The sequence below is a fragment of the Protomyctophum bolini genome (genome assembly GCF_963924005.1).
Source record: "Protomyctophum bolini genome assembly, chromosome: 13".
Taxonomy (NCBI): Eukaryota; Metazoa; Chordata; class Actinopteri; order Myctophiformes; family Myctophidae; genus Protomyctophum; species Protomyctophum bolini.
In genome coordinates, this window is record NC_137874.1 from 16,456,269 (window position 1) to 16,474,377 (window position 18,109).

Here is an 18,109-nt window from a genome sequence, read left to right on the forward strand (position 1 = left end):
AGAGACGATGCTAGTATGCAGTATGCATGCAGTTGTAAGGAGGTTAACATTGACTCTTTAGCAGTTTAGCTCATACAGAAATGGAAACTGAGCATGAGAAACATGGCTGCTTATATTATGTATACTCGTTGTGGAGAGCATTCATGAAATTATGATTTGAGGGTGAAACTCTGCAAGGTACAGTAAACACATCACATCCAGTACACAGTATCCTGCACGTTTGACCATATCTACACATGCTGGCTCTCACGTTGTACTTGTACATCTTAGGAGGCTGTGTACATACTGGCTCTCACGTTGTACTGGCTGTGTACGACCCTCTATAAACGGTCAAGGTGTCGGTCTGTCTGTGTGTGTTTATCCGAGGCTAATCTTGAAAACCAATCAGTGCTACATTTCTTGTGAGCGCTGCCAGTATGGGTACAGTACCACGTGTTTAAACATTTCTTGAAATATTGAACTTGCATTTTCTCATCTCTGTCAGGTGGAAATGTCCAAAACTGAAATAGTAAAAGTAGCAGATTGACAAGATGAAACCGCGTTACTTTGTTTTGACACTGTAGTATGAGCATTCATTTACGAAAAGGAAAGAAACGTTATAATAGAAGTCAATAGGGCTTGGATCTGGCTGAAAGTGAAACCGTGACCAAATTCATAGTCATACATCATAGACACATCGTAGATACACCATAGTTACATAACATCATACAGTATAGATACATCATACATACATCATGGTTACATCATGGTGACATCATAGATACGTTGTAAACAAATGATGTCACTGGCTGGCCACATGAAGTCTGAGATCCACAGAAAACACCCAGTGTTCCTGTGTGGATCTACAGATCCAATGTTCCTGTGTGGATCGACAGATCCACACCATACAGGTTTTGAAATAATCAGGTTCCCGAATGGCATCTTATACGATACGGGGACACTTGCATGCCGTGGCCATCTACGGCAGCACACCACGCCGTCTAACAGCCATGACAACATGTTGTTGATCATTACTGTGTGTGCCGCACTTCCAACAGCTTCGCGTTTGACAGGAATAAAACCAGCTCTGCACCTCCTCCTTTTTTAAGAGGGCGGCATGTGTTGCTGCTCAGCCGCTGCCGAATGCAGGAAACTGTGTCAAAGCTCAAGTGGTTTATTGGCTTGTTTCTTTCAGATATTTGCTTTTATGAGTTTCCTCACTGCTTGACTTTTGGATGAGAAAGGAAGTCCACGTTTTGTGGCCCGAGTTAGCAATCTGTGTCTTTTTTGCAGAAAAAAGATCATAATGCAGTGTAAAGCTCCCTTGAGAAGACCACAGCATATAGTATACATTCAATGTTGTCTTCGAAAGCTTGTCCGCCAATGGCGCTGGGAGGAAAGCTTGACTAATCTTTCAAGTAGGAGTATATTCTACCAATGGCTCTCAAGGTGGGGTCCGGGTTATCCCCAGGGGTCCTTGAAGGAGTTCCAGTGTGTCCCCAGCAAAATTAGTTAGTTAATATAGCATCTCAATCATCTCTTTTACCCTATTTTGTTATTATTTTGTGTGTGATGTGTTGTGAGCTGACACACACATTTGAGAATCACTGTATTCTTTGTTGCTGTCTGGCAGAAACCAGCTAACTCATACATTAGTGCTATCGAACACCCTTTAAATCTATGTGTTGGTTACAACAAATATTGAACGAATGAATCAGTATTAAAAAGCACTTCGGACAGGAACTCCACTTGAGCTGGATGTTTTTATAACATTTAGGAGTTAGGTGGTTCCTGCCCGACAGCAGAGATAGTGTCGAAGTGTCCTTGAGCAAGACACTGAACCCCTAATTGCTCCTGATGTGCTGGTTGGTGCCTTGCATGGTTTCCGCTGCCATCGGTGTATGAATGTGTGTGTGAATGTAATGCACAATCTATGTAAAGCGCCTTGGATAAAGGCGCTATATAAATGCACCATTTACCATTTACCATTAGATATAGCCTAGTCTATTTCAACACAGTGAAAGAAGAGAATAAAGAGAAAGACAGCAGGGTCATGTACTGAGTGTACAGCATGTGCACCATGCAGGACCATTAACATACACACTCAGAGTGTACAGCACCAGGACCATTCATCCTGCATTGCAGGTTATGGATAACCTGGGGGGCGCGGGCGGCATAGTGAGAGAAATGGAGGCAGAATTTAATAAGATACGCACCGGGGGTGTAGGGAGGGGGGGGGGGGGGGGGGGGTGTTGGGGAGGTTGTCTCTGTGTATAGGTTTTTGCACAGCCATGCCTTTTGTTTGCATGTACGGATTGCATATCGCCCCTGTCGGCTGTCGGGTGGGAGACCTCATTATGTCTCATTACATTTCATTTTTTATTATTATTTCAAATTGAAATAGTGAAAATAACTAAAAGCTCTCAACAACACATTGCGTTGCGACACGTTGTGAGCTTGTAGATTGGCTAACCCGACAGCAAAGACACCTTTACCTATATATTATGTGTGTGTCTGTGTGTGCTATAGCACGGGGTGCGCGTCAGACATGTAGCCTGAGGGAACCGGGGGGGGAGGGGGGGGGGCTTGTCAGGAGCAAGCACAGCATGACTTCACCACAAACTGGGTCCTAATATACTGTAGGAGCATACAGCAACCGTGATTAGGATGGCAAACAGTGGGGAGCACGCTGGGAAAGAGACCCAGACGCACAGGAAAATGCGCGTGTGCACACACACACACACACACACACACACACACACACACACACACACACACACACACACACACACACACACAAACATGTTCCCATTCAACCCTCTTAAACCACCCCCCACATCTCCCTCTGCAGCCTCTGGGTGGTCTGCAAGGTTATTGCAAGACTGGGGTTACGAGTCGACAAAGTTGGTGCATTGGGCCGTCGTGAGGACCAACGTGGTAAGGCCTATTCGTACCCCAGTTTTAGGTGATAAGGTGACCACTGCGGTGGGTTGGGAAAACTACAACATGACGTCATGCCGTGCTGGTAAGCGTCTCACCGCTCACCCAAACACATCTCTCTGTTTTTACTAACAACGGTGGTCACTTTATCACCTAACACTGGGGTATGAATAGGCCTTTAGCTGTGAAGAACACTGGACTGGAGATCCCTTTAGATATCGATGTGTCATCATGTACTGTGTAGGCCTACTATTTTCTTAAGAATTATACTTATTCATTTATTGAGTGGTGCAACCACTCCTATTCGGAGCATTGTGTGTCTCTGGCTGTGTCCCTGGCTGACTGTGTCTGAGCACGAAAATAGCGATTGGTTGGTTTTCAGCCTAATACACACACACACACATTAACTGTATAAATGATGATTTTGGGTGTGACAGTACAGCACAGTGAAAGTACCGGAACTTTGTGTGTCTCTGGCTGTGTCCCTGTGTCCCTGGCTGTGTCCGAGCACGAAAATAGCGTTTCGGACGCAGGCGGCTCGCCGGAAACCGGCCCGACCCCCTGGGCGCGTTCCTGGGGGTCGGGATATTCCGGGGACCCCCACACGGTAACTTTATCATTTCTCTGCCGTTTCGGACGCGGGGCGGCTCGTCGAAACTGGGATAGCACCCTGGGCGTGTTCTTGTGGGTCGGGAAGTTCCGGGGACCCCCCGGGGACCCCCACATGAAGTTGCACCACTCACTTCACATGGGTATGATTTTTTACTCACTCACTCACTCACTCACTCATAAAAAAATCTAATTGTAAAACATGTTAGTATATATTCTTTGTTATCAAGCATCCTTTGCATCACACCAATATGCACATTGCACAAGTGTTTTTTATCTCCTGCCTGAGAGGAGAGGATCCACACAATCCTCAAACATGCACGTTCCTGCCCTTCATGTTTAAGTCATGGTGTAGTCATGTGTACCCCGCTGGCCTTTGATTCGCCATCTTGGAGCATTTTGTTGGCGACCCACCGTGGCACAGAGCGACAGGGTGATGGTGGTGGTGGTGGCGGCGCTGGTTGGGGGGGGAGGGGGGGGGGACATGTGCTGCTGACTCCCCACTTGCTGGTCGTCCTGCAAATCGCTCTTTTATGGCCCTTGTAATGATCCCCCAGTCGGCAATCTCCACTCCGTCGCACTGCAGATAGAAGCTGACGCATTTGGCAGGGGGGCTCACAGTACAGCGGCTGCAAGCAGACGGAGAGGCTGAACAAACATGCACCACCATGGTACCACCATCGCTGCATTCACGTTCATAAAAATGCATGCCACTGCACACTCCATCTACCTACCCTAATCCTGATTTTCCTGTATAAAGGTCACACAAACCACCCTAGGCTAGTGTTTTCACCTTGCCTCGTGCCGGTGAAGGCTGACTGAGCCCTGTGGTGTGTCCCCCTCAACGGGAAACACACATTGCATTCATCATTAGATTGGCTTGTGCATCCTTTATTCAAACTAAAATATTGAGTGAAAAGAACGAGACAGAAAAATCCTCATATTGTCTCTCATATCAAAGGGGTTGACTTGATACGATTTGACTTGGACTTGTGCAAGGACGTGCTGTGATTGGCCAGTAGCCACTTTGAGTGGCAGTCGGAGCAAACGCTCCCACCAGAACATGATTTACTATTCTGTGCCTATCGTGTCGCAACTCGAACCGCGGCGAGTCGGCTCAATCGGACTTGCTCGCTTTCGCTTGCTCGTGGTGCCTCACGCGGTTCAAGTTAGCTTGAGACGGCGCTCTTCCGTCGCGGTCTAAAACTATACTTCATCGACCAAAAAGCAGTCCACAGTTGTTGTAGGCGAGAGGCACATTTCCGTGTTGGCCACAGAAGCGGGCCGTGGTTATAAGCACAAGCCGCGTAGAGTTTAGAATGTCGCAGCGTCTCTTTTCTGGGCAGGTTATAATAGTTGAACATTTGGTGAACATACTAGATCTATACATCTCTTTCGTCGAAGAGATGTGCTGTAGAAGTTTAAACAAATAAAATAAATAAAAAAGAAGGGGGCAGAGGATAGGCCCTCAGGGGACCCCGGTCAATGAAGGATAAGTGGTAATGTTTCCAATTTCCGGAAAATTCTTCTAGGTTGAACTGCTGTGAGAAAGCCCCCCAGCAATGAAGAAAGTGTGTGTTTTCACTCAATCCTACTAGAGAATAGTGTTCGGTACACACTTCTGGTAAACGTCATCTTATCTCAATGCCAAAACATTCCAATTATCAATACCAATAGTACATTTGAAGTCTTACATAATTTTAATTATCATCATTGTATAGTTTTTTTTGTACAGGGTTTACAGAAACAATGAGAAAGGCCACATGATGATTTCTATCACATCGTTCAATGAGCAGTCATGTAATCATTTATAACAACTTCACACATTTCAGAGACGCTTGTATAAGGTGTTTCCATTCCTTGACATAAATACATAAATTACAGATTACGAATTGGGAAAAATGCAATTAAATATTAATTTATGCAAGACCGATTCAACTGAATTTTGCGCCGGTTGTCCTATTCTTTTCTGCACATTTAAATGGAGGTGAATTGAATTCTACTGAGGGGTGCCTTGTGGCTCAGCTAGTTAGTGCACAAGATCATTAAGCTCCTTAGCAGCGCGAAGACTCGGGTTCAAATCCGACCCCTGTCTTCTATTTTAACATTTGTTAAGTTGGTCACGTGCCAAAAGCGGTGGACAGAAACTGGTCGACAGAAACTGCTGTTGCCCCACAGGGGCAGAAACAAGGCCTTTTAACCAGGCTACTTGCACACACTACAACTCGCTTACAATTCGCAAACCTGGCAACACTGCTCTGTGTTCTCATAGGCCCACCAGGCCCGCCCCCACACTACTTCTTTCAGTCTCACAATCAGCCATCTTGCTTTTTAGGGCCCTCGCAGGATAACAGAAAGAAGGAAGGGGAGAAATTAGTGCTTATCCCTTCTAAATCCCTGTATTTACAAAATAAAACACTCAGCGAATCCCTTAGTTAAATCAACATTGTTCATTGTCACTACTTGGATTGTACCGAAATATTTACATTACACGTATAGCTTTTGCTATTTTCGCCTGCCAGCCCACCGCCGACTACACACGCCTGCACACACACACACACACACACACACACACACACACACACACACACGACTACACACGCCTGCACACACACACACACACACACACACACACACACACACAGGAATGGCTATACGGCCGAGACAGCAGTGCAGCACGTTATAATTTTCAGTTTCATTAAATAACTGTCTTTCTCAGCGTGCGCACGTGCGCACACAACATTATTCAAGTGAAATGCGTAACGCCAATATTGGGCTCATATAGGCTACCAATACACGACGAAATAACTGACAGGAGTGACGGTGCTGTGAGTAAACTGACAACGCTTTCTGACAGAGAGAGAGAGAGAGAGAGAGAGAGAGAGAGAGAGAGAGAGATAGAGAGATAGAGAAAGACAGAAAGACGTGTTAGAGTAACGCGCGCGAGCGAGAGAGAGAGAACGTCAGAGAGAGAGAGAGAGAGAGAGAGAGAGAGAGAGAGGGAGGGGAGGGGGGGGGGAGCAACAAGCTAACAGCATAGTACCGGTACGTTCGTTCTATGATCCATAAAACGACAGATCTGCCGTTTAAGGGCAGATCTGCGGGCGCGCAATGCTGTGTGTTTTCGTCTTTTTTCCTTTTTCCCTCCTGCTTCCACATGACAGCAGCAGCTGCAGCAGCCTCTGATAGCTACTGTGCTAAAGATGCTAAAGCAACACAAAAAAAACATCCACACGCAAAACAAACCAGGGACCAGGGTTGCCACATATCGTGGATGTGAGAGTGAAACAAGCAACCAGGTCTATAAAAATGTTAATAGGCCAGTTCAAAGTAGGTAAATCAGAAATGGTCCGGAAATTAGTCTTAAAATAATCAATTATAGTGTTGACTGTCAAACTTTGTTGTCTAATGTTGTTTCAGAGCAGTGGAACTCAAACATTTCCATGTCAAGGACTACCAATAGATAAACAAGTCCAAAGTAGCTTATAATGATCAGACTTGGCAACACTGTCTCTAGGTTGAACGTTCAACTTTACAAGCTCACACATATGAAATATGTTTTTTTTAATCTTCAAACTGAGACATATTTTATGATAATACTGTTAGCACAGTCATCATACTCCAAGAGCATACAAATGGAACCAAATGGACCCTGATTTTCCCAGAGAGCAAATGGTATCAAATGGGGGTCTGTGGCCTAATGCATTTCAAACTGGGGCTTCTTGGTATTATATTCTCTGCATATCTTATCAACTTGGGGTGAATATTTCACCACAATACTTTACTGAATATTTCACAAGAATATAACACAAGAGTCAAATGTACGGTCAAATGTAATCACAATATAGGCTACAGATGTAAATTTTTATGACACAGTAAAATGTCGAAAATTAGTGCTATCCCCCCCCCCCACACACACACACACACACACACGACAGGCAAGGCTGTTGTTTGCATCGTTAGCAGGCAGCAGCTACCTTGGCACTGCTCTCTGTGACTGTAGTTGTTTCACCATGTTTGCGTATTTATGAGAAATAAAAAACACTTTCTGTTATTATAATAATTTATAACCCATCCGTTACTACATGTGCAGGGCACACTACTGAGTTTAAAAACACAGCTGAAACATGAAGTGGAGTCTGTCAACTCTGTCAACGCAATTTCCTTCTTCCCATATTGCGCTGCAATGTAACTAGGATTCGCCGGCCGAAGGCCGGCGAAATTCTAGTGTCTCACATTTCTATCTCTCCTCTCTCATGGCCATGGTTTCCTGTCTCTACAAATGCCAGAGATTCATCTTTAAAGACAGAAAGAAACGATATAACAATATCATACTGGGAAATACAAAATAACATGGCTAGACTTATGGTTGCCACATAAACAAACAAACAAACAAACAAGCAAATAATTAAACAAATAATACAATTATCTCCCATTTGTCAATAGTAAAATATGTAACGTTTTTGCACCCTCAGCTCAGACAAGAGCAGCAGCTGATTATTAGTAGGCCTAATAGTAATTATTACATACATGCATAGAATTAATTATTACATGTATCTGTCATACTGTATATTGTACTGTATGTCGTACAGTTGAACATTTATTTAAGAGGATGGTAGGGGCCCTCAGCACCCTGTTGTTCAGTTTGGAATAACTTTGCATAACTTTAATTCAACATGAACAGAGCAGGAGAAGTTCAGTTTAGAAGGTCGGCCAAATATGGAGTGTTATCACGTCAGAACAGGCCAGCTCCATGGGCAGGGGCCCTGTCCAGAGCCTGGGCAGAGGCCTTTAGTGGCGGTTCTGGACAACCGTGCGTCTGACCGACTCGACACCGGGCACTGAACTCCCTGTGTGGGTGTGGAACGCGTGTGTCGCTTTTGAAGTTGGTGGGGCGAACGGTTCAGCCGTGCACACGGTCAGACACATGGTGCATTTATAGTAGATCAATTGTGTAAAGTAAACATCCAGTACCTCGCTCTTTCCCACAAAGTATTACTCCTTATGTGCTAATGGGGTTGTTTTGGCACTTTATACCCTCCCCCCTTTCACCCTCCTAGATATACAAACATTATTCTCTCTCTTTCTCTCTCTCCATCCCAACATGCCTCCCTCCCTCCGCCTCTCTCTCTCTCTCTCTCTTTCTCTTTCTCACTCTCCATCTCTCTCTCCCCCCTCTCTCCATGTCTCAATCTCATTCTCTGTCTCCACAGACACATTTAATGATATTGCAGCCCGCCCACTGTGCACGTGACCTTCCTCTTCAGTATTCCTAGCGCGTGTGGCTGAGGGAGCGACATTAAATTGGGATCAGTCAGATTAGAGTATAATATAGACGACTATTAAAGGCTGCAAATGAGAGCCACGGGTTAGTGCCCCCCCAGCATATAGCACCACATTAAGCCTGGTTTAGATGTTGTCGTACGGCGGTGTCGTCGGTGGAAAATGGACAAGCTTGTATATCTGGTATTTTCAGATCACACATAACAGTGCCATAACGTGACATACTGTAAATGCAGCGCAAAGTGCTTTACAGAGCAAAAAGAAAAGCAAAATAATAATAAATCAATAATAACCAATAAAAAAGGCAGCAAAACAAGAAAAACAGTGAATACCGTACATGAATAGCAACAGAGATTTAAAAACAATCTAATCGAGACAGGCACAACAGTATATAAATAACAACACAAGAGATTTGAAAAACTCAACTAAAGGCAAGGGTGGAAAAAATAGGTCTTGAGCTCTGCTTTAAAGATGTCTACAGAGGCTGCCAGTGGTGGCACTAATGGTACAAAGAAACATAGAGAGATGCAGATAACAATAAATTAAAATAGACAAAACGCGATCATATTTATTTAGAATTTTATAAGCATCATTACAGTACTAAGGGCCGATTCATACTCCTATTTTAGAGCCGAATAAAAGTCGGTTCGGCGCTGTAGAGCCTACAATTTGACGTCATTTGAGGTTCGGGGGGGCGGGTACCGTCCTAAAGTCGGCTCTTCGGTGCTACTGGAAATTTATGACGAGCCGAAATCATTTCGGCACTACAGCGCCGAAACAGCGGTAAAATAGGAGTATGAATCGGCCCTTAGATCTTCTCTTCTAAAAGACATTCAAACTAGGCCCGCTCTATTGTGATGTGTTAGTATTAGTGTTTCAGAACTTCCGGTAGACTTTTCTAACATCAGATATCCTCACATATACAATATATACAGTGTGGGTATTACCATATTAATTCATGTTCATTTGTCGCCACTCCAATGGCTCTCATTTGCAGGATCCCTTTCGTTAGGCGGACAAGCATTTAAAAGCGACTTGAATAGTCGGCCAATAGTATAGGCTAAGCAGCTTCATCTACAGTAGCGTTATTATTTACTATGATTGGTTGTTGTCACAATTTGACTTGGTATGCAAAAGGGGCGACTGACGTGACTTCTGCCTTAGTCAAACATTTCTAACCATCGTAACTTATTATTATTATATTCTACCAACCGCACCAAGTAGAACCAGGCAGCTGCTGTGTTTGCAGGCTAGGACCTCTTTGAACACCCTGCAGAGTCTTGAGGCATACTTTACTCAAAAAATGTGGAACTCATAATTTATAGCTTGTTGTGAAGGAATTCAGCAGGAGCTGTCAATGTGTGGCATACGTACAAACTGCTTCTGAATGATGTTTCCCCCATCGCTGTATCATATTGCACCCACTTAAAGATGTCTCTGCTGAATATTGTCTATTATATTCACGTTGTTTCATGTTGTTTAAAACCAGAGCAATGGAAGGCCTTAAGTAAATTAACATACCATATATATCAAATACTAGTCCTGCATTCATTATTTCACTTTAGTAAGTCTACCAAAGGAAAAGTATAGTTTTTCCAAACTTGTCATACAATCTAAGCTGTGATGCGACTCATCGCAACATGTTGTGATTTTGAAAAGGGAAAGTATAGTAGGGCTACATTGGTTGATGTATTGTATTGTTTTGCCACCGAGTAGAAGTAAATAGTATAAATTGAGTAAATTGACTTGGTTACTTTCCACCACTAGTATTGGCAAGTATGCACGATCAGAAACACTTAACTTAATCCTGTGAAGACAGATCATCTATGCTTATTCTTGTTAATTAATTGAGGCTGTTATTGTGGCATTATTTTTAAAGGAATTTAAATATATATATCATTCTCTGTAAGTCTTTGTTTTAAGTAAGTCTTATTTACTTTTGTTCACATCCCCACATTCTGAAGCTCATAAAACCCTAATATTCCCTTCCAGCGAGCCAAATAACAACATAAGCCTGATTTATACTTAATTGTACGACATGTGGCATGCTAAAAATTGCTTATTTATAAACAACGAGCCGCAGTGTGAGCTTGTAGATCTGTAGTCCACCCCAGAATATAATAGAATGCTTCGGTTCATTTGGTTAACATAAGCCATTAAAACCGGGAAGGCATCTGTGTCACTTTAGATTTTAGCGTTGGCTTTTCAAAAATTGAAGATATTGTACTTTTTTTGAACATTTTAGAAAAATCTTGAAAGTGTGAGAACTACTGATTTAGAAGGCATTCGTATAATCGGCCTCAGGTCTTTTATACGCAATATCGGCGTATGATGATGAGTGTAACATGTAATGTTCACCCCTCCTCTCCTTGCCCCTGTGTTTCCTGCAGACATCCACTGTTCCCTCTGCTGGCGTTGCTTTTTGAGAAGTGTGAGCAGGCCACACAGGGCTCTGAATGCATCACCTCGGCCAGCTTTGACGTGGACATCGAGAACTTTGTGCACCAACAGGAGCAGGACCACAAGCCCTTCTTCAGTGAGGACCCGGAGCTAGACAATCTGGTGAGTCTCCCCGGGATGCGGATCCACGCCACGCTGGCTCCTATAGAATTATGTTGCTACGGGAGGCCACATTTCTATCACTCTCCAAGACAGAATCCCTGCTTATAGGCTTCAGGCAGTGGTGCTTGTCAACCAAGTAGGTGTCCTCCTACCTGAGTCACCTGACACCAGGGTGGTCTCAGAGTCTCAATGGAAGATTCGGGAGACCACCTCCAACCGCTGCAATTAGTTCCAGATTGCAGCTAAGCACCAGCACTTTGCTGTTCTTGTGCCCGTCGCCTGCATTGCAGTGATTTTGGTAAACCTCCCTAACTTGACTGAATGGGGAGATGATAAAACATTACAAGCTATTCATAAAATATATAGCCCTATCTGTTTACAGGATGTCTTATTGTTTTTGCTGCCAAACAATACCTCCTTTTTCATTTAAGCCCCACACATCCCCCCCCCCCACACTGCCCCCTTACACAGCAGCTAGCTGTAATTAAAAACGTGGAGAAGCGATAGGTGGGCGCTGATCATGTTCACTGTGACGGGAGAGGGAGATGTTGCAGTAGAAGACAAAGACGAGGGGGTAAAGCCGACAAGTGTTGAACAGTCAATTAACTGGGCATCTGCGTGGTTTATGAGCAGCGAGTGCAGGCAGGCAGCTCTCCCAGTGGACACTAAGTCATCCACAGGACGGGAACATTGTGGCAGGGCCTGACTGACTGCGCTGGGCACCAGAGTTACTGGTCCCCTGATTAAACGAGTCTGGTTTAATTAGCTGATTTATCTCCTCCTTGGCCCAGCACTTTTCAGCCCATTCAGTTGACCTTGAGGGCTGACTTTGAGGGAGAGCTCTCTAAAGTAAGTCATGCAGAGAGGATGGGGGTGGGGACCATATTGATGCTATAATATTATAGATCATGACTGTAAAGATAAGGCTGACCAATGTTACACTTTACATCATCTCATTCCGGCCAATCACAATTTACGTCCTCACTTTTGTCTTCAATGTTTCTGTTTACACACTTTTGTCTTCAATGACATGTTTGTGTTTACACAAACACACAAAGCTGGGCATAGGAGGGGCTAGCGCCTTTCAATAACACGAAGTTTGGGTGGCGCAGGGGTAAAGACTCTGCCAGCTACCACGGAGATTGTGGGTTCAAATCCACCATAGTGCATCATGGCTTTGTTGGGCGTCTATGCAAACAAAATTAGCCCGTGTTCGGAGGACGGGGGAGGGAAGCTGCTGGCTGTGGCGGCACCAGCAGGGAGTGTTGTGCTCCTCACTGGCAGGTGTGTCGGTAGGACACAACAGCAGTGACAACACAGAAATATTTGTGTGTGCGGAGGAATTAAAAAAGGGGGTTAAAATGAACTTGTTAGAAGTTATAATTTAATAAGCTAGCTAACAATATAATCTTCCCAATATTATAAAGTAGCAAGTGACAGGAAAGGTAGCGGACAAAATTAACAGGGATGTCATGCAACAAATGGTGCAAGCGGTATTCAAATCCAAAATAAGTTTAGAACTGTTCAGATACAAAGTATACAAAGTAGTATACAAAGCTACAAAATAGTATACAAAGTATCTGAACACAACCCAATATTATATTAATATTTTCCAGTGGTTTGGAAAATTACACGTGGTTAGGATAAGCTTAGTATCCTAGAATGTAGATTCTACTCAAAATAAATCCCCCCTTAAACAGAATTCATACATAATACACTGGGGATATTGGACAGCTCAGCCTAGACTTTTCAAAAAGCTGGAGCTGTGCCATGGGTGAATAATGGATGACATGCTTTTTGGAAATATTTACAGTACAGTATCCAGGATGATATTACAGGGACATGAGCACATCATTTTTGTTTTGCAGCTGTTACTATGAAGAAAGCCCCTTTGGGGCATGAAAGCTGAACAAAGCTCAGCGAACAGTGTAATCAGCAAAGTCCATAGTGATATAGTCTGCAGAACACGTTTCCAATTCGTGGACATCGTGGAAGCAAAAGGTCCATTTTTTTGGTCTCTTGACATTACTTGCGGTTTGGTTGTTTCCAACTTCAGCAAAAGTTGTCCGTGTGAAAGTCTGCTAAATGAATCCGGCTGCCAGAAATTGATGCGGAAAGTCTAGCGTAACTCAGTCATACTATACTCAAGGTTAAAGGATTCAAGTTTCTTCATTGTCACATCTCGTGTACATACAGTACATGTAGGAATAAAACCCTACTTTTTCCCGTCAGATGGTGAAGGCCATTCAGGTGCTGAGGATCCATCTGCTGGAGCTGGAGAAGGTCAATGAGCTCTGTAAGGACTTCTGTAACCGCTACATCACCTGCCTCAAGACCAAGATGCACAGCGACAACTTGCTCCGCAATGACCTGGGAGGACCTTATTCTCCCTCACAAACCTCTCTTGGCCTACACCAGGTCAGCTATGGATCCTGTATATGTTCAGAGTCTTAGCCTAGAGGGAGAGAGAGAGAGAATGAGGGATGCATACATACTGTACATTCATATTTGATTGACCAGGGCCCCCCAGGGGTCTATTTACTTGGTCCCCTCCTTTCTTCCCTCTACACCAATCTCTTAGCCGAATATAGCTGATCTACCCGATCTACAAGCTCACGTTGATGCGTTGTGACACGTTGTGAGTGCGAATATTTATCTATTCTGACATATTCCCAGACTAGGGACGCTATAGGGTTCATGTGAGTAAACAACAACAAACCTCTCAAAGCTGCCCCAACTAAAGGTTATTATACTCTGGAATCGTTCATTCGTTTTTATATTTATTCTCTTTTGACTTTATGTTTTCTCAATTTCTGTTATTTTTTTTAATATTTGAGTTTAGTTATTTTTGGTTATTTTTTAGGTTAGTTTAGGTTGTATTAGTTTTAGCATTGTGAGCTTGTAGATCGGCTATTTTCACTATTTTGCTTATGTATGACAGATATTGACACAATTTATCTTAATATTTGAGTTAGTTTAGTTAGTTTTCCAAACAGACAGACAGTTTCAATGATTTTCTTTTTTTTTTTTTTTTTTCTAAAATGTTCTGTCAACTCTAGTTTCCATTACGTCACTAGTTTTAGATAATATCCCCGGCCGACACAGCACTGGATAAATTGGGACTGGAGGGAGTTAGGTTTCATTTAAATGAGGGAGACGACTATGAGCTCTTTAGGTTTTCTCACTAGTTCTTCTTTATGATCCCTCAGGAACTAATTCAGACCTCCTCTCCATCCATGACCTCTGTCTCCAGCTCTGTTAACCCCTCAGGGATTGTGGTGGCCACTGGGGGTCTGCAACAGGGCAACGTGGCCATGGCAACTCTTAACTCCCATGTGGTATCAGGTGAGTAGACATGTGCACACTCACTGACACACATTAAACGTTGTTGTGCTCATTAGTACCTTAAACCGCAGAGACCCCTGTTAGTTTGAAATCACCTCCGAGCATGTGTTCACTACACTGCATTGTCAAGATGGGTTGTGAAGTCACACCGAATAATTGTTTGTTTGTAATACAGTGTGTGAAAGCATCCTGAAATTATTGCTATATTTGCTGTTATTAATCAGTTACAACTACACAAAAATGTAAGCAGATGACACCCCCATTAATTAATATGCACTTCTTTAGAAAACTAGATTCTACAGTGTTATTGTTTAACCATTTAAGCCCACATTTAAGCCCCATTTTATACAGTGAACTGAATCAGAAAATGAATCAAATAGCTTGTAGATTTCTGAAATATATACGAATTTTTTAACTTTTAGCTCTCAGGTTGAAAGTGGTTAATATAAGCAGGTTTCAGAGCTAACTTGTATAGATTTGGCATTGACTTTATTTGAAGTCAATGCCATAATAACCAGTGACAACTTGTCAAATTCCTTTCTTTTGAGTATGCATCTCTCCATCAAGTGCCAGCCCCTCAACCTAAAAGGAGGACCTAAATTATTAACTTTACTCAGAAGGTCCAGCATTCAGCATAATATCATTGCTTTTATTACCTGCTTTGTTACAATTTGCCCTTCGTTAAAGCCCACCCCTAATAAAGCGATTGTCCAATGCCAATCCAAATAGTTTAGAAACCCTTGCTAAGTATGGCAAGCTTTCGTCACCTCATAGCTGTCAGTGATATTTTGCATGGCTGTGTTGTTGAACACATACGCAGGTTAACGTCAGTAAAGTTACGACTGACCCACCCAGGTGATGGCAATAATACTAAACACCGTAGTCTTACCGTGCATTAATGAAGACTCCTGTCAGACGTCGTAAGTTAATTTAATTGGATACTGTTTCTCCCTCTAACATTTCCTCATATTTCTAGTTTATTGAAATAATGTCAGGCACATTTGTCCAGTGCATAGCCTACTGCAGGCCTGGTTGAATACGTTTAGAAGACATTTTGAAGCTCTTGCTACTGAAATGATCGATTATTTATATGGAGAAATCCTGTCACTTAACATGCATCTCAATGGGTGAGAAGGACAGCTTGCCATCGCAGAGTGGAGTGGGTGGAGCTTAGCGAAGGGCTAATTGGGCTTTCAGATCTGTGTACATAATGACAGGAAAAGCCTATCATTTTGCCATTCAATAATTTTACTTGCTTTTATTCTAATGTGACACTCACACAATATCGTCATTCAGTGCGGCAGGGTGAACGATGCAGCGCGTCTACAATGAAATGTTGGAAACACCTTTCAACACGAAGTCAATCGATATCTTTGCCTTTGATCACTAAACGTTGAAGGCTCTAACAGACTGTAATGAAGGGTGTCCTGATCAATACCAACCCAACATTATCTCTTCTTCAGGGTTAAGAGAAGAAACACATTCAATTATCTTTCCCTCTCTTGTTTACATGGTTCATGTTGTCTGGTGGAAAGTTAATAAGCCAATCAGGTAATGTGGGATCAGACTGCTACTGGCAGACAGCTCGCTGGTAGAGGGAAGCCACTTGATACTCATAACCGCAAATTATCCCCTCAGGTGGGACCTTGTACCAGCCGGTTGCCATGGTTACATCACAAGGGCAGGTGTTAACTCAGGGTTTGGCCCCGGGAACCATCCATATCCAGAACTCACAGGTGAGCTGCTGAGCGTCTGTTTTGTCCAAAATAATTCTCTCCCACCCACTGCCACGATTTGTTCTTTTAAAAGGGGCCCTTTATGTGATCATAGAGGAGGTTCCCCGGCAGGCGTCCTCCTCTCACTGTCTCCGAACGAGCCCGCCTGCTGACACACAAAGTGGAATTTGTTCCCATGATACTATGGACAATTTGTGAAGATTATGCTGTGAAGTTTCACTGCGGCTCTGTGCATAATCTGTGAGGATTAACGCCGACACGGTACCAGTTATCATCAGGGGGGAAATGCATCATAATCAGAATCAACTTTATTCAGTCACATCGCAGGTTCACAGTGTAAAGTGGATGAAATTAGTTTTTGTGCAAGCTCCATTCAGAAAGTGAAACAGGGGGTTGGGGGGCGGGGTTGAGCAAGGAGAAAAATCTAAAGGTAAATAATAAATATATAATCAAAGATAGGTATCTACTGTACATACACAGCCTAGGCCAGCAGGTGCAGTATGTATGTAGACATCTAGTAGGACATGTAATGTAAATAATTAAAGACATAACAGGAACCGTGTCAAATGCACATGATGTGGAGATTTACAACATGCACCAATGTCAGACACAGCAGAAACCGTGTCAAATGCATGTACTGCATGTGTACACCTGACAGCCTATCAGAAGCAAGTATTTTCCATGGTATTATGGGTATTAAGTCAAATTGATTGGCAACAATATCACACATCTTAATATAACGATTTACACTTCTAAACAATGTGAATTCAATACCCCCCGCGGAGAAAATAAACGCTCAGAAAGTTATTTGTTGTCCTTGCCTGTGGGTGAGAGAACATATTGCATTGTAGATGCATAAGCATAGCATACATTTATTTCACACAAATTGATGGATTGCTGATGTATCCTTTTCAACATGCAGTTTTTGTTCATAATATGACAACTTTATATACTGTATACATGCCATCCGTAGACGCTCTAGGCTGTTATAATTATATTTCTTAGTGCATGAGCACAATACTTAATTTTTTTAATGTGTTTTCCATTATATCTCCTTCATCAGACTGCTTTATTAAAGTACACATACATAGGCCTACTACCGCAGACCTTTAATGTGTTTTCCATTATATCTCCTTCATCAGACTGCTTTATTAAAGTACACATACATAGGCCTACTACCGCAGACCTTTAATGTGTTTTCCATTATGTCTCCTTCATCAGACTGCTTTATTAAAGTACACATACATAGGCCTACTACCGCAGACCTTTATTAAAGTACACATACATAGGCCTACTACCGCAGACCTTTAATGTGTTTCCATTATATCTCCTTCATCAGACTGCTTTATTAAAGTACACATACATAGGCCTACTACCGCAGACCTTTAATGTGTTTTCCATTATGTCTCCTTCATCAGACTGCTTTATTAAAGTACACATACATAGGCCTACTACCGCAGACCTTTAATGTGTTTTCCATTATATCTCCTTCATCAGACTGCTTTATTAAAGTACACATACATAGGCCTACTACCGCAGACCTTTATTAAAGTACACATACATAGGCCTACTGTACTACCGCAGACCTTTCCCAATACAGTACACGTGCCACTCTGAAATGGGAAGGCAATGAACATAAATTGTTCTGGGTCTTT

General features: G+C 42.9%; 1 protein-coding gene across 3 annotated transcripts in view; it reads left to right on the forward strand.

Moving 5' to 3' along the window:
• Positions 1-18,109, forward strand: part of pknox2 (pbx/knotted 1 homeobox 2) — a 94,797-nt gene that overhangs the window by 65,381 nt on the left and 11,307 nt on the right. For all 3 annotated transcript variants that reach the window (XM_080779807.1, XM_080779809.1, XM_080779808.1), the window contains exons 5-8: positions 11,202-11,373; positions 13,606-13,791; positions 14,583-14,718; positions 16,357-16,454. In XM_080779807.1, the coding sequence (XP_080635933.1) occupies positions 11,202-11,373; positions 13,606-13,791; positions 14,583-14,718; positions 16,357-16,454 (592 nt within the window). The remainder of the gene's footprint in view (positions 1-11,201; positions 11,374-13,605; positions 13,792-14,582; positions 14,719-16,356; positions 16,455-18,109) is intronic.